The following is an 18,563-nucleotide window of genomic DNA, read 5'->3' on the forward strand; positions in this document are numbered from 1 at the left end:
TATGTATGCATGTCTGCATGAATGGCTGCATGAATGGCTTATGTATGTCTGCATGTGTGTCTATATGCCTGTATGCATGCATGTTTGTATGCATGTCTGCATGTGTGTATGTATGTATGTATGTATGCATTCATGTATGCATGTATGTATGTATGCCTGTGCGTCTGTATGTATGTCTGTATTTCTGTATGCCTGGATGCATGTACTTCTGTATGTTTGTACGCCTGTATGTCTGTATGTGAGCCCGATAAATTAGGAAAAAAATCATTCTACTACTAGTTTGGCCAATGGTAAACTTTTTTAGTTTTAAAGACTAAAGGTAAAGAACGTTAGTCAGCTATTTAGGATAAAAATTCGAAAAGTGAGAGCATTTTTAGAATTTTCAAAGCCATTTTGAAAAATAAAAAATCTAATTTTTGGTCAAACTATGCAATATACAAAAAAAGATCCACAGACAAAAATTGTGTACTTTAAAAGGACCTACAAATTTTTTTATACGCACTTTTTGATCAAACAGGTAGTTTTTCTTTTATTCGTAAAAAATAAAATTAAAAATAAAGAAATAACATTTTTGGATAAATGACACAAGCTACAGAAAAGAATGATAGAAAACTAATTTTTCTAAGAAAATATATATATAATATACTATATATAATATACTATTGAAAATAAAAAAACTAATTAAATTGGTTGAGAAACGACACAAGGTACAAAAAAAATTAACAGAAAAAAATGTTCACTTAAGATGGATCTTCAAATTTGTGTTCGATAATTTTTAAATAAGACGAGTTTATTTTATTTTAAACGTAAAAAATGAAATTAAGATTAAAATTAAATTCTTTTTCCCCCCCGGCTGAAATTATTGTTCTGAACAACGAGTCTTTTAAATTGAAAATTCAACTTATTGGGTAAAAGTTAAACTTTTCTGTTAAAAATTAATTTTATTATTAAAGATTCATAATTTTTATTGAAAAATCAGCTTTTTAGGTTGAAAATTCAAGTATTTATTTAAAAATTCAATTATTTTGTGCAAAATGAATTATTTTGTTAACGACCCGACTGTTTTGTTAAAAATTTTTCTTTTTGGATTTAAAATTCAACTTTTTTGTAAATTTTTTTTCTCCCCCAACTTGAAAATTTTATCTGATTGAAAATTCAACTCTCTTGTTGTAGATTTTTTTTAATTCAGCTGTTTTTATTGTTGAAAATTTAATTATTGTTCCTGAAAATTGATTCATTAAAAATTCAACTATTTTATTACATTTTTTCTGTGCCGAATGAATAATCTTGCATGGAAAAATCCACTCTTTTGTTGGATGCTTTTTTTTATTTGAATATTAAACCGCTTGGAGAAACTTAGAACTTCTTCGTTAAAAATTAATTTTTTTTGTAAATATCCATAATTTCATTTGAAAATAGTACTAATTGATTATAATTTTTTTAATTAACTAGTTTGATTCATAAATGTATCATACTTTTAAGAACATAAATTGAAAAATTAAAAGCCTTCTAATGTAAGGAGAATTATTTTTTAACTACGATCTGTTTTTTACATTTTTAACAGTATTAAGACTGTACTTTTTAATGTTTTTAGTAAAAAAAAAACATTTTCAATCACTTTAAGTTTCACTTATTTTGTATCTCATAAGATCATTCATTTTTTAAAGTTTTTCTTAGTTTGAACGTTTTTTTCTTATATTTTTTATATTTTAAAAAATATTTCTTATAGTGTTTAAATCCAAATTGCTGGCAATATAACTTTAAAAAGACGTAGAATTATTTAAAATGATATAAAACACGTTTTTAACAAATAATTGGAATATAAAGAATTTTTTATTTGTCTTATCATAATAAAATATCTGTATTTAAATATAAAAAATCCTCTATTTTCGTCATATTTGTTTATTTGTAGGAAAATAAAAAAATTAAATAAAAAATGAGGCTCGACTTTCCCTCCACTGGGAATCGAACCACAGAACTTCCGATTGCCGGTCAGGTGCCTTCTCGTTAAGCTACTAGAGAGATCGAGAGGAGAATCCTTTTTTCAGAAATACACGCATTATTTTGGCAGGTGTTACAAGTCAAATTTTTCAAGGATTCTGCATTATCATCAGAGAACAACAGAAATTCCTAACGTCTTTTTCAGACTAAATGGAGCTATGAATTAAAATGTTTTTATATTAAGTTTTTTTCTTTCTCGTTAAGCTACTAAAGAGATCCAGGGAGAAATCCATTTCCAGAAATACACGCATCTTTTTTTAGAAAAAAATGTTGTACATTTTTTGTTTTAAATTCATAGCTCCATCTAGTCGGAAAAAGACGTTAAGAATTTCTGTTATTCTCTGATGATAATACAAATTCCTTGAAAAATTTCACTTGTAACATATGGCAAAATAATTCGTTTATTTCTGAATAGGGATTCTTCTCTCGATCTGTATAGTAGCTTATAGGGAAAGCACCCGACTGTCAATCGGAAGTTCTGTGGTTCGATTCCCGGTGAAGAGAAAGAAGATCTCTTTGCAGAAAAAAATTAATTTATAAAAAATGTAAATTATAGCTCCATCTAGTCGGAAAAAGACGTTAAGAATTTCTCAGTTATTCTCTGATGATAATACAGATTCCTTAGAAAATGAGACTTGTTGGTTTTCTTTGAAATTTGGTCAGCTATTTTTATTTATTCTATTTTTTTGAAATTTTTTCCTCTCCACTGGTCAACATTTGTGTGCTGTATGTTATTTTGAATAAAAAAATACTTTTTTCCCACTGTGTGGTGTTTGACAGCTAACTTCACAGTGATTATAATCCGCTCTCTATGCATGAGCCTCGAGCAAGGTATTATCAAATTAAATTTAAATCATAGACTCCTTAATTAACCTGAACGGTCGATTACAGGAATAAATCATTACGAAGACTCGTAATTGCAATTCAGTAGCGTGATGACCTTTCACTTTTCTTCGTGAGAAGTTGAGGGTTTCTCTCATGAACTTTGAGTGTAATATTAGGTTTCAGAAATATGAGGTGCTTCTCGAAATATTACATTTCTCATCTCACTTGTACTTCTTCTCTTTATGGAAAATTAAATATAATTTTATAAAGTGAGTAAAGGAAATTTTCCAAATTTGGCTTTTTCTTACTGTTTCAAAAAACCTGGAAAATTTTTTTAAAAAGGTGAAAATCAACAAAATGAGGAGCGTTTTCCTGAATAAGAAAAATTTGAGATAACATAATTTTTAAACGACTGGTAAAATCCTAAAAAATAAATATCGCGAGATTGTAAAACTCCCGAAATGGAAAATAATAAAAATAGAAAATTCCCGGTATAAAAATTCCTGAATTGGAACATTCCCTAATAATAAAATTCTCGAATGCGTTATAATATTAAGGAATTTAAAAATTCTCAAATAATAATAAACCTGTTAGAAACTTTCGGAATTATAGAAAATTCGACATTAAAATTCCCGAATTAAAAGTACTGATAAAAAATTTTTAAGTAAATATTATTTTAAAATTTATTAATAATATAAACATTTTGAGAATCATATTATTCGGAATACTCTAATTCGGTATTTTCATATTTCCGCAATTTTATCATTTCGGGGAATTTCTATTTGTCCCATATTACAAAATACGAGGACCAGATTTTTGTTACAATAACGATATTAAAAAAAGAACTACTGTGTGTATTTAAAAATCACTTGCATTGAGAATGTTGTCGATTATTGTTATTTTAAAATTAAAGAAATTAATTAAAAAAGTAAAAATAATTCCCTCATCAAAATAATTTTTTGATTTATTGTTATAAATAGATAAAATTGGGGAAAAAACATATTATTTTATTGTTTAAATTACAAAATTTTACATGGTCAAATATTTTGTCATTTGTTAATTTTTTGTCCTGAATTTTATTAATCGAACAAATTTTAGAATTTGGAAATTTACCTGTCTCGGCAATTTTTTTTTAGTGTCGAATATTTTATAAGGTGGGCAATTTCATTTAGGAAATTCTCTGTTTTTATTATTCTCTTTTCATGGAATCTCACAGTTTCCGGAATTTTATTTTTTCAGACTTTTTCAGTCGTCCCATAATTTTACCGAAAAATAAAAATCAGAAATTTTGAAAAATACCTTAAATATAATTAACGAAATGAAAAAATCCAAAATTTTCAATTACGAAAATTAGTACATTTTCTAAATGAGAAAGCTACTGAATTTTTTAGATTGCCAAAATTCAAAAATTTCTGTAACTTACTGAATTGACAAATGGCAAAAATTAAAAATCTTGATATTTGGAAAATTTTGATTTTGAAATTTGGGCAATTTAATAATTTTAATAGTTTCAAATTTCAGATTTTTTCTTGTTTAATAATTTTTTATTCTCGGAATATTTCAATAATGTCAATGAACAGTTTCCCTAGTATTAATTTTTCAGTAATCTACAATACCGGCAATTTTCTTTTCTCGGAAATTTTATATTTTTCTAATTATATTTTCGGTATTTTTCAACAGTCGGCATTTTGCTTTTTTGATAAAATCGAGCGTAAAGGTATGTCACCCTGGAAAGCTTTTTTTTCAAAAAATATTGGCCAGGTACGTGAAAAATTTCAAAAGAAAAATGGCTTATTTTAAAGAGTTGTACAAAAATTTCATTTTAAAAATATTTTTAATATCTCGAACCAAAACATTTAAAAAATGTATAGTTATTATACGAAATCCTCAAAAACGTTGCAAAATATCGGTAAACTTTGGATTATCATAAAAATATCACTGTTTTGTTGATATTTAACTTTAAACATTTTTTTTATTTTGAAAAAATGAGAAATCCTCATCATAGTCAAAAGGAAAATGATCTTTATTATTTCTTAAAATATTGAATTTTTCATAAGATCCCCTGTTTGGGATTTTTTGTTGTTGTAAATTGTCGCTCTTTGGTCAATCATTTGTTGTTCCTTTTTTCACTAGCTTAAGATAGGTTCTATTTATATTATTAGGTAATTTAAAGGTAAAACTGCTGATATTATGATCCTCGGAATATCGATTCAATCATTTCAGAGGGCCGACCTGACCCTCCTATAGGGTTGATTAGATCATCTTGAATGGTTGACTAGATTATCTCAGACTTTGGATCACTATAAAAATTGTATAAAATAAACAGAAATAGCAGGAAAATTATCTTTTAGAAGTGAACCAGATGTTTCAACTGACTATATTTGAGCTTCAACTATAAGACAGCATTTTAGAATCCAGGTGGTCAAAATAACTGTATCCAGAAGGTCAAAACAAAAGGTTTAAACTGATAATCTTAGAGAGGCGATTTGATAATCTTAGATGGTACATATGATCATTTTAGAGGGTGAAAAAGACTATCATAGATGGTTCATTTGGTCATCTTGAATGAAATTTTTGAAACCTTTCAAAGATGTTTTCGGTAACTATAAAACTATTGTATTATTTTAAAAAAATAGTCTACTTTACTTACAATAGTCACTAAAATGTATTTACTGCATTTCTAGTTTAGATGGCTGTATAAATTAGATCAAAGAATACAAATGATTAACGATTGAAACAGTAGAAAAAACTTTAAGAATTTTAATTTTTCATATAAACAAGAATTCTACCTAATCGATCAATTTAATCAATTTTTTTAAAGAAAGTTTCAGCTGATTTAAATAAGTGTGATAAACCATAAAAAATTGGGAAGTCCATCGTTGAAAGAAAGGACAGCCAACAATATTTTGGACTTTGAAAGCAAGCCAACGATGTTTGTAAAGCACATCGCTGAATTTATAGAAAAATTAAATTCAACGGTTGTGTAGAAAATTCGTCTTTCAAGTTTAAAATTGAACAATTGAGTTTAAAAGTTTACTATTGTATTTTTGGTTGCGAATTATACTTTTTGTCCTGAAAAATTTCATTATTTTGTTAAAAATTCAACAATTTTATTAGAAATTTCTTCTTTTTGGTTGAAAATTTGTCATTATAGGTTATAAATTCTACTATTTTAATATATAATTAACTTTTTGTTATAAAATAATTTTTTGATGAAGATTTAACATTGTAGTTGAAAATTGCACTATTTTGTTAAAGATCCATGTTTTTTTATTTGAAATTTGGATACGATTTCAACTATCTTATTAAAAATGTAGTTGTTTTGTTGAAAATTTAACCTTTTCTTTGAAGAACTCATCTTTTTTGTTCGAAAATTCTTCTTCTGGATTGAAAATTCTTCATTTTTGTATTAAAAATTCATCCTTTTCGGTAGAAAAGTTGTGGGTTGAAAATTAAAATGTCTTCTAAAAAATTATTTTCTCTGGCTTGAAGATTCGATTATTTGGATGTAAGTGCGTGTTATGAATTTATTTTTTTTTTTAAACTCAACTATTTCGTTAAAAAAATTATATTTCCTAGTCGATCATTCATCTTTTCGAGTTTACAAGTAAACTGTTTTATACATAAATCTACTTTTTAGCTCTAAATCTCAACTCTTTCTTTGAAAATTCCCTGATCTATTTTATTTATTTTTTATCAAACCAAAACTTACCAAAATTAATGTCCAACAAAATCCATGAAAACGATATTAAAAATTTTAATCCAAAATATAAAAATACAGGAAATTATTATCATCAGTCACCTTCAAATTACAAACCACAAAATGATTGAACTCATTATAAATCGCCAAATTATAAAACTCAAAATAATCACTCATTAGAAGTGTAACCTGTAATTAAATCACATATTACAAATAATCCTTCGTCTGAAATTAATTAGGTAACAAAGGCAAATTACCACAAAAAAGAAAATTTGCATAAACAGAAAGAGGATTTTTCATTAAAAATGTGAATTTTTAGCAGATAAAAATTGCATATTCACCAGCTAATTAGATTTAACGAACTACTTATAGTAGTTGAAACAGACAAGTTTATTATTCTCGGCGATTGTTTTATGATTCTTTGTAATAGAAATTAATACTCGTAAATTGTTAAAGTCCGGTTCTGTTTTATACTGATTGTTATTAAAGTTTTTTTACTGTTTGATATTTGTTTCAGAACTTTATATAATGATATTAGTTTTATTATTTGAGTGTTTCTTTTAAGACTTTTTTATAAGACGATCTCTTTGAAAGAATCAGTTTCAAGCGAATAATAAAATAAATTGAGATAAGGCAAGATAATTGAATATGTACATAAATGTATTGAAAATCAATCATTTGTTTCAAGCAAGGTAAGCCTGTAAAAATTTTTGTAATTAAAAATATCATTGTTTTAAGGATTGTCTACGGATGAACAGTAAAGTTTAAAATAGCTTAAACTTCAACTTGATTTATAATTCTGCCTGAAAATGTCCATTATTTATGACAACAAGTTTTTGAAGGTAAATTCAACCCTGGGTTATAAAAAAAGTCGATGTCCTTATTGTTTATTTAACTTCAGTTATTTGCATACCTGCAATTATTTTTAGTCAATTTTTTTATATTAAATAATAATTAGCTAGATGATATTAAATAAAAACTTGACTATCAGGATTGTCAATAAATTTTTAATAAATAGAATGAGCTTCTGGAATTTAAAATTAAATAAAATTATAACTTTGTTTAAAGTGGAAGAAAAAAGACAAAGCTCGAGAAAAAACTACTCCTTCATAAATAATTATGTATTCAACTATTTTCTTATTTTGTACGCTTAGGTGTCTTCTCTAAAATTTATTGCAACTCACTTCCGCAGCTGACACTCGCCTTCCTCTCCTTGCGCAACTTCTTTCACTACTTCTCCTTCTCTTCATTTCCTTAGCCCTCACTTTTCCTCCCCTACTCACCAGCACTAACCACCCCAATTTTCTATTGTGTCCCCAACTACCCCTCTATCATCTCTCCCCATACTTCTCTTCCCTAATTTTTCCTCACTGTCCCAAATATTTTTGCCATTATTTTATTTTATTATTCTTCCCCACTTTTACCACTTCCGCCCACCTCATTTCCCTTATTTTCTCTCCAATATTTTTTATCTATTTTCCCTCCCTTGACTGCTTCTACTTTCCCACATCTTATTTCTGCTTACTTCTCCTACTTCCCCTACTTTTCTACCAGTCAGTACTCCTACTACCCTCCACAAATTTTCCCACATTCATTCTCCTTCTCCTCCCTCCATCGCCCCTGATTTCGAATAACTTTCCTTACTTTCCTTCTTTGAAGGACCCTGACTTCTCCTAATTTCCCTCACTTCGCGTGCCACAACTTTCTCTAGGTTTTCTCCTCTTTCTTCCTTTCCTTTACTTTACATCATCACAACTTCCCTACTTTCTCACTAGTCCGTTTCTACTTACTTTCCCTATACCCCCAAACTTCACTCACTTCTATTTCCTATTTTCCCCCAAGTTTCATCTTCCATCATTTCTTTTTACTTTCGAAAACCTCCACTTCCGCTAATTTCCCTCTACTTATTTTCCCTCACTTCCTCTAGTTCCTGTATCTTCAATTTCCATTACTTTCCTTTCTTTTTATCCAACTATTTTCCTTTACTTCCCCTACTTCCACTTTCTTTATTTATCTTACCTCCCCCTTTCGTTGATTTCCCTCAACTTACTCGTCATTACTTCTCTTCTCGATTTCACGTAAATTTTCCTACTTCCCTGTCTTTTTCTCACTTTCTTTACTTTCCTTTCTATTAAATTTGCTCACTTCTCCTCCCATAATTTCCTTTTCATTTCCCTTCCCTTATTTGACTTCACATCCCTTACTTTTCCTTCCTCCACCACTCCTCCTTGCCGAATTCTATTTACCCTCACTTTCTCTACTCCAGCTTATCTCTCTTCCCCTGATTTTGTTCACTTAATTTTTTATCACTTCTCCTACTACCACTGTCTTAATTTTTCCTACTTTCTCTACCCTTATTTTCCCTCTACTAATTTCCCCTGACTTCCCCTACCCGATTTCCTAAAATTTTCCATACTTTTTCTTAACTTCACTACTTTCCACCGCCCTCACCATTAGTTTTTATACTTTCTGTCCCTTAGTTTCCACTTACCTCACCTGATTTCTCATCTGCTTATTTCTCCTCAGTTTCCGTACCCGATTTTCCATGTTTTTTCTTCTTTGCCTAATTTACCTACCTAATTTTTCCTCACTTTTTCTTCCATAATATTTTTTCACATTCTCTCCTATCATTAACTCTTCAAAATCCGTACTCCACCTTTCTTCAAAAACCTTTACTTGACCTCCCCTCACCGCCCTTACTTTCCCAACGCTCAGTTACCCTTACCTTACCTAAGCCCCCCCTCACTTTCCCCTACTTTCTTTCTCGACATTTTCAATTACTTCTCCTACTCTTACTTTCTTTATTTCCACTACCCCCCACCCACCTGATATTTTCCATCTACTTGTTTCTCTTTATTTGACCTACCCGATGTCCTGTAACTTTCCCTAGTTCCCCTAATTTTCCTCACTTACCCTGAAAACCTCCCCTTCCTACTCATGATATTCTTAAATTTTCCTACTCTCCCTGCCCTTAATTTCCGTAATTACCTTCCCTTTGTTTTTCATTACTTTCCCTTCCTTCTCTTCCTTAATTTCCAAACAACTTATTTATAATATTTTACTCATTTTTCTACAAGGCTTAATTCTTTTTAGATAATTTTTTAAACGGAAATAATGAATAAAGTCTCATTCATTCAAGAAATAAGTATCATCCATCTTGGGCAAAACAAGATATTAAAAATTAAAAATTAAAGTTAGTTTAAGTGCGAGAATTGTTTTTTTGTTCATAGTGAAAAGAATTAGTCTGCTGCTGAATAAGAAGACTTTTATCAGAGTGCAATTACACATGAGTTCGGTCAAAATGTGTATGTACATTCTGAAATCTCAAATATTCACACAAGAAAGTGTTCAAAATATTATTAAAACTTCATATAACAATTTTCCTCTTGATCCAATCCTAAAAAAAGCAATTTTGAAATCTCAATTCATTGTTTTGAATATTTAAAATTTCAGTGAGATTTAAGAATTATTTGATCTATGTAAGAATTTTATTGTTTGGCATCCGCAAGATAAAAAAAAAGAATGTTTTCCTTTCGGTTTTTTATTGAAAAAATGTTCAGAATTTTTTTTCATTTATGAAGTTGTATTTAGAGTTTAAAAAATTATACGGAATTTTCTGCTGATTGTTTTCAGAAGTAAATTTTTCTTCAATACAAAACAATAATAATTTTTGATTTAAATTAAATAAATTTGAAGCTTATCGTTTTTAACATTTTTTTAATGTACATTGAATCAACCTGAAAAAATCACGTTTCTTGGACATTTTCAAAAAATTTTAGCTTTTAATTTTTTATTAAATCGGGAAAGTGTGTATGATTCAGTATTAAAATTTAGATATTAATCTACTTAACTTCCGACAAATTATTGCTAAATTTAAGTGCTTTTTTAAAGTAAGGTGTGAAAACAAGGTGCAATTAAATTGAAGCTTAAATTAAATTTTAAGAAAGTTTTAAGAAAAGTTTCACAGTTTCTGAAATATTTAGAAATTATGAAACTCGTAAATAACTTTTAAACCGAAAAATATAATATTCGAAATAGAAAATTCCTGAAGTCAGAACGTTACGAACAATTAAAAAATTACAAATAGAAAAATTTCCGATAAATTAATTTAAGAAAAAAATAATTTCATCAATGAAATAGTTAAGCTTCTTCATAAAGAGTTTAATTTTCGAACTAAGTAGTTTAATTTTCAATAAAAATTGGTACTTTTCAACAAAGAAGTTAATTTTCAGCCAAACTGATTAATTTTCTAATAATTGTTAAATTTCTATGCCAAAAAAATTAATTTTTTCAGAAAACAGTTGCATTTTTGAGAAAAAAGTTTAGTAACGAACACATAGTTGAATCCTTAATGAAAAAGTAATTTTTTACCAAGCAGTTGCATTTTAAACAAAACAAAAATGAATTTTCAACGAAGAAAAATCATTTCTCACCGAAAAAGATGAATTTTCAACAAAATACATAAATTGTGAAAGATGAAAGGTTAATTTACAATTCAAAATAGCCTTTTGTAACCAAAAATAGAATAGTTACATTTTCAGTCAGTAAAATTAATTTTTAACAAACAAAAATTATTAGAAAAAAATTAAATTTTCACCAAAGGAGATGAATTTAATCTTTAAATTACATGAGTGTACTTAAATGAAAAAAATTATTTGAAGAATATAATTTAACTATTCTCCAAAATTCTCACAAAAGCAGGGATAAGTAAAAAATTACTGAAAATACTTCTAGTAGTGTCAATGTGTGAGCTGGATAAATTTATAACCAAGAAAAATGACTTTTCTACGATAAAAGATAAATTTCAAAAAAAATTAAAAAAATAGTTTAATTTTCGAAAATAATAATAATCTTAAATAAATCGTAGAATTTTGAACAAAATACCTGAACTTTCAACCAAAAAATTAAATTCTTGATTAAATAGCTGGATTTTCAATCTAATAGTTGAATGTTTAATTTAAACAGAAAGGAATTTTCAACCAGTTGAGTTAAACTAAAAAGACGAATTTTTAAAAAAATAATTAAATCTTTAAGCAAAATCATAATTCTTCAACAAGCAAGATTAATTTTTCACCAAAATAAATGAATTTCAATAAAAAAAACATGAATTTTCTACTAAATTGTTGCATTTTTAACTCAAAAATATGAATATTCAACAAAAAGGTTCCTTTTCAACCAAATAGTTTAATTTTCAAATAAATGTTGAATAACAAATTTATTTTTCATAAAGTAGTTCAATTTTAAATTTTCAACAAACTAGTTCAATCTTAAACCAAAACAAAGTAATTATCAACCAAACATTTGCATTTAAAACAAAAACAACATTAATTTTTCCGAAGTAGTAACTTAAGTTTAAATTAAGTAGTTGATATCTAAAAAAAAATAATTTTTAACAAAACATATAGTAATTAATAGTTCGAAAAATATTTTATTACTTTAACTGAAAAAAATTAATTTTAGAGAAAAGTGTTCAACATTAATCTAAAGAAATAAATTTTCAGTTAAAAAGAAAAACGAATTTTAAACAAAAAACTAAACAAATTAAAAAAACAGCTGAATTGTCAACCCCAGAAATGAATTTTAAACTAAAAGAGATCAATTCTCAACAAAAAAGATATTTACATATATTTTTAACAAAAATGAAATAGTTCAATTTTCAGCTTTAACGACTATTTTGCAACTGTAGAAAAACGATATTTTGACTTCTTGAATACAATTTAAAAACACTAATTATTGAGAAAATAGTTGAAGCCTTGACCAAAATGATGAATTTTTAACAGACAAGATTTATTTACTTTCAAACCGACGAATTTTTAACAAAATAAATGATTTAGCTACTGAACGGTTGAATTTTCAAGAAAAATAAAAGAAACAATTTTCATTAAAAAAGTTGAATGAAAAAAAAACTTATTTTTCCGAAGTAGCTCAAGTATAAAGAAGTAGTTGATTTATAAAGAAAATCTCAACAAAACATATAGTAATTAATACCTCAACACAAAAGATTATATTTTGTAATCAAAAACAGATCCTAAATCTCACAAAAATTCGATTTAATAACAAAATAGTTGAAGAAAAATGTATTTTCAACCAAAATAAACAGAATTTTTAATAAAAGAGTACATTTTCAACTAAAGAAACGATTATTAAACTAAAATGATGAATCTTTAACGAAAAAAAAACGAATTTTAGGGGAAAGTGTTCGGAAATTATTCAAAGAGTTAAATTTACAGTCTAAAACAATTTTAAACCAAAAATTAAAAAAGTTAAAAAAAACAATACAATTGTTAACTAAAGAGATGAATTTTAAACAAAAACTGGATTAGTTAAATTTTCAGTAACAGAAATCAATTTTAGACCAAAAGTGAAACTAGTTTTCACTAAAATAGTTGCATTTTCAACCAAATATTTGAAATTTTGGCCAAACGAGATGAATTCAGAACTGAAAATATAATGTTAGAATTTACAACCAAACAAAAATTTTTAACTAAGAATACCTGGATTTTTTATAAGATTCTATTAATTAAGTACAAGTTTAAGTGAAAAGTGAAAAATGTGGAATTTTCCTGAAAAAAGGGTCAAAATCACGGAAAAAAGCGTTACCTAAAGTGTGGACGTTCCCTATTGGACTAGGAAAATTTTTATAAAATTAATAAATTTTTGTGCTATAAAGTATAAAGTTTTATTTAAAGAACAAAGGGGTTGGTTACTTCTTTCTCTGTCGAATCACCATGGAATCCCTCCGAGTCTCCAGACGAATCTATCTGGTCCAAGGTCGCCTGAAATTACCCGATTCGCCGGGAAGCAACGTGCTATCTGATCTCGTTGCAAGTCATACTGTTCCAGCGAAAGTCCCTGGATATTGGTACCCGCCCCGGGCATTTTGGGACCCCACCTTCTTGAGACTTTTGGCGTGGCACGAGTATAAAAGATTTCGAATTCAGCAAGAGAAACATAGTCAGGTACCACCCAGTCCAGATCAAACAATTCAAACATGTTCGCCAAGGTGGGTCCGAAAATAATACTCCATCTCTTATAGAGTCCAAATATTTTCAAAACATTTTTTTCAATTTGTTTATTTACTTCAGTTAATTTTGTTTCTTGGAACTCACTTTCTTCATTTTTTCTTTATTTACCATAGCAGTCTTTACCTATTCGACTTTTCCCTTTTTTCATTTTCCGATTTTCTTGTTCAAATAATTTTATTTTGGTTTGTGGAACTCACTTTTCTATTTTAATTATTTATTTACAACATCAGACTTCATACTCTTTACCTTTTCAATTCTTCCCTTTTTCTCGTTTCCTAATTTTTTTGTTTAAATAATTTTATTTTGATTCTTGGAACTCACTTTTCTGTTTTACTTATTAATTTAAAATAGCAGACTTCATACACCCTTTCGACTCTTCCCCTTTTCTCGTTTCCCAATTTTTTTGTTTAAATAATTTTAATTTGGTTCTTGGAACTCACTTTCTTGATTTTCTTATTTATTTACAATAGTAGACTTCATGCTCTTTACCTATTCGACTCTTTCCTTTTTCTTGTTTCCCAATTTTTTTTTTACATAATTTTATTTTAGTTCTTGGAACTCACTGTTACGGGTTACTTATTTATTTACAATAGTAGACTTCATAAAATCTTTCAACTCTTCCCCTTTTCTCGTTTGCTAATTTTTTTGTTTACATAATTTTTTTTTGGTTCTTGGAACTCCCCTTCTTGGTTTTTTTATTTATTTACAATAGAAGACTTCATACTCTTTACCTATTCGACTCTTCCCTTTTTTTCGTTTTCCAATTTTCTTGTTTAAATAATGTTATTCTGGTTCTTGGAATTCCCTTTCTTGGTTTTCTCATTTATTTAAAATAGCAGAATTCACACTCTTTACCTATTCGAGTCTTCTCTTTTTCCCAATTTTTTTGTTCAAATAATTTTATTTTTGTTCTTGGAACTCACTGTTTCGGGTTACTTATTTATTTACAATAGTAGACTTCATAAAATCTTTCAACTCTTCCCCTTTTCTCGTTTGGTAATTTTTTGTTTATATAATTTTCTTTTGGTTCTTGGAACTCCCCTTCTTGGTTTTCTTATTTATTTACAATGGAAGACTTCATACACTTTACCTATTCAATTCTTTCCTTTTTCTCGTTTCCCATTTTTCTTGTTTAAATAATTTTATTTTTAGTTCTTGAAACTCACTTTTCTGTTTTACTTATTAATTTACAATAGCAGACTTGATACACCCTTTTGACTCTTCCCCTTTTCTCGTTTCCCAATTTTTTTGATTAAATAAATTTAATTTGTTTCTTAGAACTCACTTTCTTCATTTTCTTATTTATTTACAATAGTAGACTTCATACTCTTTACCTATTTGACTCTTTCCTTTTTCTTGTTTCCCAATTTTTTTGTTTATATAATTTTATTTTGGTTCTTGGAATTCACTTTTTCGGTTTACTTATTTTTCTACAATGGAAAACTTCACACTCTTTCCCCTATCCGACACTTTTCTCTTTTTTCTCGTTTCGCCATTTAAATTTGTATCAATTAAAATTTTTAAAATTTTTAATTTGCATTGAAAGAAGCCATTAAGAAAATCGAAATATTTTTGATTCAGGTTAAAAGTTTAACTTCTTTATAAATTTTTTTTCACCTAAAGATTCACTATTGTTAAAATATAAATTCTGGGTTTGAAAATGTAATTGTTCTTATAAAATTTCGCTTGTTTTTCAGTTAGAAATGTCTTTTTAACATGTTATTATTTTGTTAAAAAATCTGTTATTTCATATAAAAGTCATCTTCTCCGTCAAAAATGCAAATTCGAAAATTCAACTATTTTATTAAACATTCGATTCCTTTCATAAAAATTCATCTTTTTTGGTCGAAATGTTTTTCATTTTTGTTCAAAAATAATATTTTGTTTGGTTAAAAATTTAACTGTCTTCCAAGAAATTCCTCATTTGTGTGGAAAATTCGACCATTTGGTTGAAAATTCATCCTAGTAGTTGAAAAATTCAAATTTTCGGTTAAAAATTCAACTATTTTGATAAGAATTTAATTATTTTGTCAAAATTTTATCTGTTGTTAAAAAGTCATATTTTGGTTAGAAATTCGTCTGCTGTAGCATAAACTTGCACTATTTTGTTAGAAATTGAGTTATTTAGTTGAAAATTCAACTACTTGAAAATTATCATTTTCGATCGAAATAAATATTTTTATGTTGAATAATAAATTATTATATAATGGTTGAAAGCTTAATTGTTTTGTGAAAAATTCATATTTTTGTGTTTCCAACATTCAATTCTTTTTTTTTTTAAATTCATTTATTTTGGTTGACGATTCAACTATTTTGTTGAAAATGAGTCTTTTATGGTTGAATTGAATTGTTTCTCCTTTTTCTCCTCCTCTTCCTCTTCATCCACCATTGCCTCCTCCTCCTCCTCTTCCTTTTCCTCCCCTTCCTCTTGTTCCTTCTTCTCCTCCTCTTCCTCCTTCTCCTTCGTCTTCTCATCAATAGATACTACGTTACGCCAACCCAAATAAATGATATGTAAAAACTGACATTAAATTATTATTTTTTTAATAATGATTTTTTTAATGTTTCAGATCACAATCGTCGCCTGTTTTTTGGCTATGGCCAACGCAGGTGCCATTGGGCTAGCACCGCAATACTCGTATTACCAGCCTGAAGCGCTAACCTCAACCCAGGACAACGTTTTAAGAAGCCCAGGAAATTTGGCCCAAATTTCACACCAGAGCAAAACTATTCAAACACCCTTCTCCAGCAGCAGCAAATATCAGACCCAAGTATCAAACCCATCAGTTATTGCACACACTGCCCCCATCTATGCTCAAACTTACGCCGCAGCCCCAGTTGCCCAATATGCCCAATATGCTGCCCCAGATCCAATTGTCAAAACTGTGCAGCCAGCTCTCTACTCCGCTCAGTATGCTGCCCCAGTTGCTCACGCTGCCCCAGTTGCCCATGCCAGTCTCTTGGGCGTTGCATACTCCCCCGCTGTACAGGTTTCTCACATGACCTATAGCAGTCCCTTCGGAGTCTACTCTTATTAATTTCGACTCTACAACCTCACATGTAATTAATAAATTGTATTTATTGTATTATTTAATAAAAGGCAAATGTGAAATATGATTTTGAGTTTTTTTATTAGTCTTAAATATTTTATTTTACACGTTTGAGACCCTATGAATTCAATAAACAGGTTTTTACAAATGTGTCTGTTTATATGTCTGTCTGTGAGTACGATAACTTTTGAAGAAAATTGAAGGGCAAGTTTGTCAGCCAGCCATTTTTGATAAAAATTCAAAAAGTAAGTGAATTTTGAAAATCTTTGATTCTACTTTTTTCAAATTTCAAAAAATCTCTGTAAGGTTATTCGTAGCATTTGAAAATATGAACATTTTCGCCTGATAACTTTCTATGATAGAATCAAAATTACCTACAATTACCCTACAAGACTATCATAACAAATTTTTTAATTTCTTTGAAAAGTTGAAAACTTAAATTTGGACGACACAAAAAATAATGAAAAATCCAAAATTTAATTTTTCGGTCAAATTATTTAAGATACGACAGAAGATGAATAGATTTTAATTGTGCATCCAAAAAAAGATCTACAAATAAGTTATTATTCAATTTTTGACAGGACGAATAATTTTGTCTTATCCGTAAAAAACAAAATAATAAATAGAAAAATTAAATTTTTATACAAACGACACAAGTTACAAAAAAAAAAAATTAAGAGGGAACATTTTTTACCCAAAAAAGATCTACCAATTTGTTATTAATAATTTTTTGATAGAATGCGTAGTTTTTCTTTCAATCGTGAAAAATAATATATACAATAAAAAATAAAATCTTTGGAAAAATGATGCAAGGTACGAAAACACGCAAATGACAAAAAATTAAGTTTTGGAAAAACGACACAAGCAATATATGAATAAGCAATACCAGCTCAAGGTGCAGAATAAATATAATATAAATTTGATATAATATTGTTGTACATCATGAAAACAAATTAACGTTTTACATAAAATCGAATGCGAAGCACGGGATACGTGATGAAAATTTCTACGATAAAGTGGAAGGAGCTTTAACAAAAGAGAATTCACATTCACCAACTTACAGTTGTACATTTTTTAAACTTTGATTTTAAGAGGCCTGCGCACAGATAATCTCTTTCTTTATCTTTAGTGACCGCGGACTCTTATCTTTTTCTATCCCTCTACCTATCTATTACGAATTTAAATCTTATTCAATCATTTTCTAGATCTTTTATAGCATAGGACCCTTCTCGTTTTCTTTGCTTTATTCTATGCCTTCAATACAAGACGCAATTTTCCAAAATTATTTTTTTGTTCCTAGTTACGAAAAGATTTAATTCTTAATATTGATTTGAATTTTTCATAAGTAAAGACACAGTAAATCTCAGAGATATTATTTATCTGAAGTTGGATACAAACGCTGCTAACAATACAATTAAAAACTACAATTATCCGAAGACGGATAACGTTTATCCGCCTCGTGATAAAAATTATCTGCCGTCGGATAATTGTAGTTTTCAATTCATTGCAGCGTTTTTACCTAATTTCTTTTATCAATTATATCTTAGAGATTTACTGTCTGATGATCTGAAAATAAATGTTTACAAAATTATTTTTATTGTCCCCAGTAACCAAAAGATTTAATCATTAGTATTGATTTGAATTTTCCAGAAGTAAAGAAACAGTAAATCCCCGAGAGATTATTTATCTAAAGCTGAATGAAAATTCTGCAAGAAATTGTAGCTTTCAATTGTTTGCAATGTATTGATGCAATTTCAGGTCAATAATATATCGGGCATTTATTTTTTGAGAAGATGAAAGGAGACTTTTTCCCAAAATTAAGTTTTTGTTCCCATTAGTAGCCAAAAGTCTGAATTATTAATTATTATATTATTATTATATTATTATTAAATAAAATTATTATTAACAATTGAAAACTTCAATTATTTGACGACGGATAATTTATATCCGCCTCTTGATAAA

General features: G+C 27.9%; 1 protein-coding gene across 1 annotated transcript; it reads left to right on the forward strand.

Moving 5' to 3' along the window:
- The first annotated feature begins 13,499 nt into the window (after positions 1 to 13,499).
- On the forward strand, positions 13,500 to 16,632 carry LOC117171820 (cuticle protein 76-like). Its single transcript, XM_033359449.1, has 2 exons — positions 13,500 to 13,529; positions 16,122 to 16,632. Exons 1-2 carry the CDS (start codon positions 13,518 to 13,520, stop codon positions 16,587 to 16,589), a joined length of 480 nt encoding a protein of 159 aa, XP_033215340.1. The 5' UTR covers positions 13,500 to 13,517; the 3' UTR covers positions 16,590 to 16,632.
- The last annotated feature ends 1,931 nt before the right edge of the window (positions 16,633 to 18,563 follow it).

Source organism: Belonocnema kinseyi, chromosome 4 (genome assembly GCF_010883055.1).
Source record: "Belonocnema kinseyi isolate 2016_QV_RU_SX_M_011 chromosome 4, B_treatae_v1, whole genome shotgun sequence".
Lineage (NCBI taxonomy): Eukaryota > Metazoa > Arthropoda > Insecta > Hymenoptera > Cynipidae > Belonocnema > Belonocnema kinseyi.